General features: G+C 42.2%; 1 protein-coding gene across 2 annotated transcripts in view; it reads right to left on the bottom strand.

Moving 5' to 3' along the window:
* wscd2 (WSC domain containing 2) overlaps nucleotides 1-7,849 on the bottom strand; it is a 32,796-nt gene that overhangs the window by 10,845 nt on the left and 14,102 nt on the right. For both annotated transcript variants that reach the window (XM_031856471.1, XM_031856470.1), the window contains one exon: nucleotides 3,075-3,996. In XM_031856471.1, the coding sequence (XP_031712331.1) occupies nucleotides 3,075-3,465 (391 nt within the window). In that variant the 5' untranslated portion in view covers nucleotides 3,466-3,996. The remainder of the gene's footprint in view (nucleotides 1-3,074; nucleotides 3,997-7,849) is intronic.

Genomic DNA, 7,849 nt, shown 5'->3' with positions numbered 1-7,849 from the left:
CCCCCCCCCCCCCCCCCCCCCGCAGTACTTTAATTGTTATAGACTAAAGACCTGCATTTGTGCAGCATGTGGTTGTGCAGCAGGACTCGGCTGTAATCTTCCTCCTAACTATTGTTGAGCTGGGAAATAATAATCGGCTTCACGATGAAGGAAAACGCTGATTTATATTAAGCTGGAGCCTCATTTTGAGTGGTGTATTTCTGCTTCGTATGACATGAGGGTGAAAGATGAAACAGTCCTATTACCTGTTTTATTCGTTCTATAAGCAAACGTTCCACAATAACCTCCCTGTAACTGGTGGATCACATTAACAAATGTCAAGTGTTTGTTCAGCTGTATTCTACCCTCTGTCCACTCCTTTAGTTTCCCCCTCGACAGAGTATGCTTCTGTGCCATTGCACCACACAGTGCAAATGGGTTTGTATGCTGCGGTCGGCATCTTATGCTCCAATATCCCCTCCAAATTAAATCCAGAGCCAGTGGGAATGAGTGCATTTGCAGTGAGAGAAAAAAAAAAACTGCGGAGTAATGAGTGGAGCTTGGCTGTATGGGAGCAAACGAATGCTTTGATGCTGCTAATTACTCCATCATCACTTTCTGCTGCAGTCCTGTGAGCTCAGTGTTTCTGAACGGGAGGGGGAGGAGGAGGAGGACTGAGCCAGACTATCAGATATCCCAAAGCCTCAATAGACATTGTAAACATGTTTGTTTTCCTGGCCTCGAATTGGAAAAAAAATAGCTCAGCACTGCACTAGAAAAACATTGGTCTTTAATACTCTACTCTCTAATGCGCAGAGAGGTACTGTGCTGTTACTTATAGTTTTTGTAAAATAACCACTCGTTCGTTTTATCTTCTGGCTCGACTCTCTTCAGGCTCTGAGAGCTTGGAGTTTGTCCCCGAGTAGAGTGAGATCAAAATCAGGCAAGCTGCCTCCACATTTTGTCCCAACGCTAACACAAATGGAGCAGTAGTCACTCACACATGTGTTTCATATTCATGGGCGGTTTATATTCTCCACCTGCCTGTACTGCTCTCTGGAGGGAAACCAGAAACCCACATAACCTTACTTGTCGTAAACATTTATGGCGTTGTGGATATGAATAAATATTAACCCCAAGTAGCATGTATTGAGACTGGACCAGATGTTTACAACTGCTGAACTGAATGTTTCATACTGGTGGAATAATAACTAAGAACATTTACTCAGGTACTTGAGTATTTATTATTTTATGCTTTCTAGTTCTACTCCACTACATGCCAGGGAGAAATATTGTACATTATACTAAACAATTCATGTATTAGTAATATATTAGTTGCAAGTTACTTAAGATTTTACAAAACATATCACCAGTTTTTTAAATGTGATGCATTTATAGATTTAACTGCCCATCATATTACTTTAGGTATAATTAGAATAAGGAATTTGTAACATAGCAGATTTACATTGTCGTATTGCTGACTTTACTAAAGCAAAGTATCTGGATAATTATTCCACCACAGAGTGGGGAAAGGCAACATGCAAAGCTTTGTTCATTTCTGTTGGCGGACTGGAAACGACATCTGTTCGGAGGAATGCTTTGTGTGGAAAAGTAACTAAGTACATTTACTCGAGTCATGTACTTAAACTACATTGTTTGTGTATACCCATTTTATACCTCTATTTCACCACATTTCAGAGAGAATATTGTACTCTGCTATTGTACTCCACTACATTTATCTGACACCTATAGTTATGTAAGATTAAGATTTTACAGACAAAACACATGATCGATTTGTGAAACTGCCCAATAGCAACAATTTTAAAATGGTGCGAACATGTTAATAGATTAGTAATAATCATCCAAAAGTAGATATACTTTATATATATATAAAGATATATATAAAGTATTCTGCATGGGTGCTTTAAGTACATTTTGATGAGGATAGTTTGAATGAAGGACATTTACTTAACATATCTAAAGTATCTTAATACTTTGTTATTACTCCTTAATTAACAGATATAGATGTTGGAGAAATCCACTGTTTGACTTTGTTTTTAATCATTTATACTGAACTAATTCAACAGTGCAGAGTGTTTGACAGGGAATGAATAGCCAAGAGGAGCAAGAGAGAAGTGAGTCAGCTGTAAATGATATCCTCTTATCTGCTCGTTTGATCACGTTTCATTTGGAAAGGAAAAAGTAAGCAGGATACTCGTGCCATCCAAGGTCAGATGTCGGCCCTGTCCTCGCTCTGGTGTTTTCAAAACCATTTTGTGACCTGATAATATGTCACATTCCAGTCAGGAGTTTATATGTAAACTGTTTCTGTCAGGATTATGTAATCCCACAGTTATAAAAACAAAAAAGAGAGCGAAAACGTAAATCCTGTGATCGTGAAGTTATATGTTGCGGTTGTGTAGCAGCCGAACATGTGCCGAGCGGCACAAAGCCGAGCTGCAGCTGAAGCTCTGTGGGTGAGACCCTTGAAGGATTCACTCTGAGACGAGACAGAGGACTTAATCATAATCATCATCTCACTCGCTCTCAAGAGATTTCCTACATTCATTAAGATGATGCGGTTTGTAATTAGAGATTACTTTGGATCAATTTCATATTAACATCAAGTGCTGCCTGTGTGTTTGCCAGAGAATGTGCATTATGAATCCGCCTGTAATAAAATGTCCTACATTCTTATAATTTGTTGAATTCTCATTCGCAACTATGACACAAAACAATGGGTTATTATAATCATTGTTCTTAATATTTTACACAAGAATCCAGTCGTAAACACGGAGTAGTCATTAATGTTGCAGCACTGCAATTGCTGGCACACATTGTGATTATTCCTTCATTTAAAAAGAATTTACTGTACCAGTAAATTCTTTTTTTGCTTTGTTGATCTGCTTAATGGAGCACTGCATTGAATTAATGTATTTCTTTTGATATATTTTTATTTATTTTTTTGATGTGGGAGAAGCCAAAGGCAAATTTCAACCCTCTTTTACAATTCATCTGTTGTTGAATTTGTAAAACTGTCAGCTGAAAACAAAACCATTGCAACAGTATATTAAAGTATTGTTGGTACGACCCACCTCTTCCATTGTCCACGTCTTTGGCACTGCGTCCTTTAAGGGCACGGCTCCAGTTGTTGGTGTAGTCTCCACCCCTGCGCACCGTCTCCTGGCCCTCCTGTCTGGCCTTTTTCATCCACGGAGGGCCATACCTCCGCCCGGACCTGCGGGTCTCTTTAAACACTCTGCTCATGATGCCAAGCCCCCGGGCGCCTGACATCGAAGGACGGCTTCCCATCTCTGAAGCGACCACCGCGTTCCGGCCGCCCCTGGCCCCGGGGCCGCTGTCTCCGACGAAGCCAGAGTGCAGGAAGACGAGGCTCCCGGCGGTCAGGTAGAGGAGGATGAAGGAAAAGAATCGGACGGGTTTCCTGCGGAAATAGCGCTGTATCTTCAGCAGAGGCTTGGCCATGCTGGCTCCCCCTGCCACTCAGACACACTTACCCAGTGATGAAAACTCATAAAGCAGAAGAATCAACACCAGCTGTCCCTGTTCCCACCACGCAGCCCCAACGAAAATGAAGAGAATGTCTGTTAAAGTGTCTTAATCCTGTATGAAGGTCCTCCAAACAATAGCATGACTATTCCCTCATGTAAGCCTCTTCAGTCCCGTGAGGAAGAGGCTTTACACCTGTGCTCTGTGCTGCCCTGTCGAATGAATCCACGTGAGAGTATCTCCGCCTTTCCCCGCTGACAGTTCAGCCTCGAGAGCCGGCTCCGGGGCCACGGCATGAAAGTTGAGTGGCTCAGAGTGAAAGATGATCCCTCAACAACACCGCCTTCGCTCCAGTTATCAGCCTACAGAGATGCCACAGCAGCACCACAGTGGCAGTTTCTCCCACGTTGTGCAGAAGGAAAGAGGGTTTTATTTACAGGCTGAGCGGAGATCCTTTCGCTTTGTTGAGGCCGGCTATTCACTGAGAGAGAGGGCGTGACTCTCCATCTGCAATAAAGACACACACAAAAAGAATAAGTACACAGCTGAGTAAGCTTTATCGCACATGGGAAAGGAGAAATAACATGAGCGGGTTAAGAATGAAGTCGATGTGTCACCTTCAAGGCAATAAATCAGCCTTATAATAATGCTGTTGTTACTGAGAATCACAAGTTAACCTGTCCTCGTATTTCATCAAAGAATACAATTTGAAACAGAGATTAATCTGGGAAACGTTTTGTTTGATTCTGTAGATATTTGGTTTTCATTGCCGTGTGGTTGTGTGTATGCTTGTTTATGTGTATATACATACATACATGCATACTGTACATACACAGAAGCTTTTATACATACATACAGATGTTTTTTATGCTACCTATGTTCTTATGTTTATGCCTATTCAGTATTTTCATCATTTGTCTTTAAATGTAAAGCACAGTGTAACAAAATGTGCCATATAAATTGCCATTGGTGTTTATTTGTGCACAAAACAGTAACGCTTCACTGCAATGAGCTCACACTTCTACATTATCTTCAATAAATTAAGTTAAGCAGAAAAAACAGAACCAAACCTCTACCCTGTTGCATTTTCACTGATGGAACTAATGTGTGCAGGAATTGAAGAGAATTTAAAAAAGCATTATTCCAGATGATCTAAGCTGATGATCATTTGTGTGAATGTGTGACCGGAAAAGTGAAAACGGGCTCGCTTGATCGCTTCTTGAAAATTCTACTCATCTGTTAATTTACTGTCATGGGTGGAGATTTTCTTCATGGTTATCATTATTTAAAGGTGCGAAGTGAAACATCTCGGCGATTAGGCTCCGCTCGATTGGTTCAAGAGCGGAAGTTGGACGGAGTCGAGTTCAAGGAGTAGGCTACCTTTCCTGCTATTTGTTCCACCCATCCTCCACTGTGATTGGATGGCTGGGTCAAAAACGGCCGTGACGAGCGCAGCGTTTTACCCAAAGTTGAACATTTTTAAGCTCTCGGTGGCCAGAAAAAAAGATTCCAAACGTACAGCGCTCAGTGCGTCATGCTGCTGGTGTTTGTAGTCTGCTACACTGGCCTCATAAAAAACACTTTGACCCAACAAGTGTACCGCTGACTCGTGCTATTTCTAGAGCGTGCATGTGACTCATTGTCTTCCCCTGCTATAGGCCGACGGCACATGTGAAGACTGTAAGATAGCAATGTTATTTTGACTGGCTCTCAGAGTTTTAGTAGTTTGGTTGAATGTTGCGTATTCTTGCCCTGCTGATAGTCAGTAAGTAAGGCTTTAAAAACAAAAAACGTATCGCTGTAAATTTAAATTGTATAGAGTAGTAGATGTGGAAATGGTTTGAAGCATGCGACGACATCTTGCACATTGCACCTTGATGATTTTACACTGACGAACTGCATTTTCATAAACTGGCTGAATCCCGACTTCCCAAAGTCTCGGCAGCGTCTCTCAAAGGAGTCTCTGTTCTGGGACGAGCCCGGGAGGCTACATTGGAAGATGTAACGCAACACTCCTCAGGGTCAGGGAATTTTCCAGGACATTCAAAGGGACAGTCGCCCTTGTGACTCTCTGTCTGCCCCGAGACAAATCTGCAGAATACTTGTCACCTGAAACCTCAATGGCACAGCAGACCCCTTTGGCTTTCCGCCCCATCTATTTCCCTCCGGTAGTCTGGGACGAGGCTGGGACCCTCAAGGAGAAATGGATCACATTCTGGCCATGTGCTTGAACCAAAGACAATCCACATCCTGTCTGAATTTGACTCTGTATCTTGATCAGTAAACACCTGCAAGGATGTTTATCATTACTGATGTGCTTTGTCTTTTAAAGATTTGTTCAACCATGTTGAGACATGTATTTATTCCATTTATTGCCAAGAGTTAGATGAGAAGATTTACACCACTCTCATTGCTGTACGTTAAATATAAAGGCGGAAAGCTGGCTAGCTAGCTTAGCACAAAGGCTGTACGCAGGGGAACCAGTTAGTCTTGCTGGTCTGGATAAATAAACAAAAAAACTTTAAAGTTAACTAATTACTAGAACACGTCTCGTTTGTATGTACACAAACAGAAATGTAACAAAACAACGGTTGCGGTGTGTTATATTCCTGATTTGTTTTAATGCTAAGCTAAGCTAAGCTATTCAGCCGTCGGCTCTGGCTTCATACTTGGCGGACAAACACAAGAGTGGTATCGATCCTCTCATCTCACTCTCGGCAAGAAAGTGAATTTCACCAAACTATTCCTTGAAACATTAATGTCTGAAACGCCGATGAATTTCAGTGATCTTCCCGTTCCCATGAACAGCCTCTATTTCGCACGGCAGTTATGCAGTAGATCATTTGTGATATTCGTTGCTATAAACATTGTTGAAAATTGACTTCGACTCTCTCAGTAACCATGGCGATTCTTCAGTCCTGTGTCAGTATTTTGCTCCTCGTCGACAGAGAAATGATTCATAACGACACAGTAACTCTCAAACAAGCTCGTCTTTGTTTCAAACCCAATCATTTGTTTGCCTTGAAGACATTTAATCCCATCTAGGTTAGGTTTCCTACAGAGTTAGAAGGCTTAAATAGAAATATTTCACCATGCCTCTCACTCCTATCTCACTGTGCAGGGCAACAGTACCCTGAAAATGTGTGGCGGCCTCTTGGTGAGAGTCCTGTGGCTGTGTGTGTGTGTGTGTGTGTGTGTGTGTGTGTGTGTGTGTGTGTGTGTACAGGCCATGGTATGGTGGTTTAAGAGGCTGAGCAGATGGAGAAAATGACAAGTACAAGTGACACCTCCCTACTCTGCCTCTCACGTACACTGCAACAGGCCCACACACAGGTTAATTACTGGTGTTAATAATTCATCTCCCTAGTTACGGAAATGAAAATGAACTTGTGGCTAATTTGCAGGTTCAAATGACAGTAACACAAGCGTGAATGGACTCTTGCTGCAATTGTATAGATCCGTCATATATTTAATGAGGGAAAAATAAACAAAAGACGAAACTGTCACGCTAGCAGCTCTGTGACACGAAACACTAACATCAACATGCTCACCATGGCAATGCTAACATGCTGATGTTTAGCAGGTATAATGCCATTAGCTTTCTTTGGCCATAAACCAAAGGATTGGATGAATTAAAATGTGGACTTGATGACACCAGATGGAAAGTTAACCAAAGTTTACCAAAGTTATTAGAGTTTTCACAAGTCTGTGCTAAATTTCCTGGCAATCCATCCAATAGTTAAGATATTTTATTGGAAAACACAAATGTGAATGTAATGCCGGCACTAGAGGAAAAGTCAGGAGGTGATCAAAGTCATGTGTGTAGAGTGTGTGAGATGTTTCAGTCTGGACCAAAGTGGTGGACAGAGTGACTGACAGAACAACATTGCTATCCCTACAGTCATGCCGCTAACGTGGCTTAAATTCCCAGAGTCAGGCCTTCACATTCAAGCTTCAAATACTGCAAGTTTGTGCCATTCGCATTTCACAACATTTACTGCAGAGCTAAAAAAAAGGTCTCGTGGATACAAATCAGGTGTGAAACAGACGGACAGACAGACGGAGAGGAAACGCAACAGACAGGAGGAGGAGGTGCCGGGGTCTTTCTGCCAAGTCACGGCAATTACTCAAGTGTAGCCGGCATGAACTCACTGACTGACCATTAATTCACATTCATATTAAATGAGCCAGCAAATATTTAATCAGAGCGGATTTAGGGGAGGAAACGTCAAAGTTAATCTTTGTTGAGTGGTCAGACAGACAGCTCAGCTTGTGCTGCAGGCAAAGGGCTCCACAAGTCGGACCATAAATATTCCTCACATCTGTCGTGGGACTCATTGACCGGGGGGGGGGGGGGGGG

Source organism: Anarrhichthys ocellatus, unplaced genomic scaffold (genome assembly GCF_004355925.1).
Source record: "Anarrhichthys ocellatus isolate YVR2014 unplaced genomic scaffold, GSC_Weel_1.0 scaffold17, whole genome shotgun sequence".
Classification (NCBI taxonomy): Eukaryota; Metazoa; Chordata; class Actinopteri; order Perciformes; family Anarhichadidae; genus Anarrhichthys; species Anarrhichthys ocellatus.
Note: the sequence above shows the minus strand (reverse complement) of the source record. Positions and strands in the feature narration are given on the sequence as shown.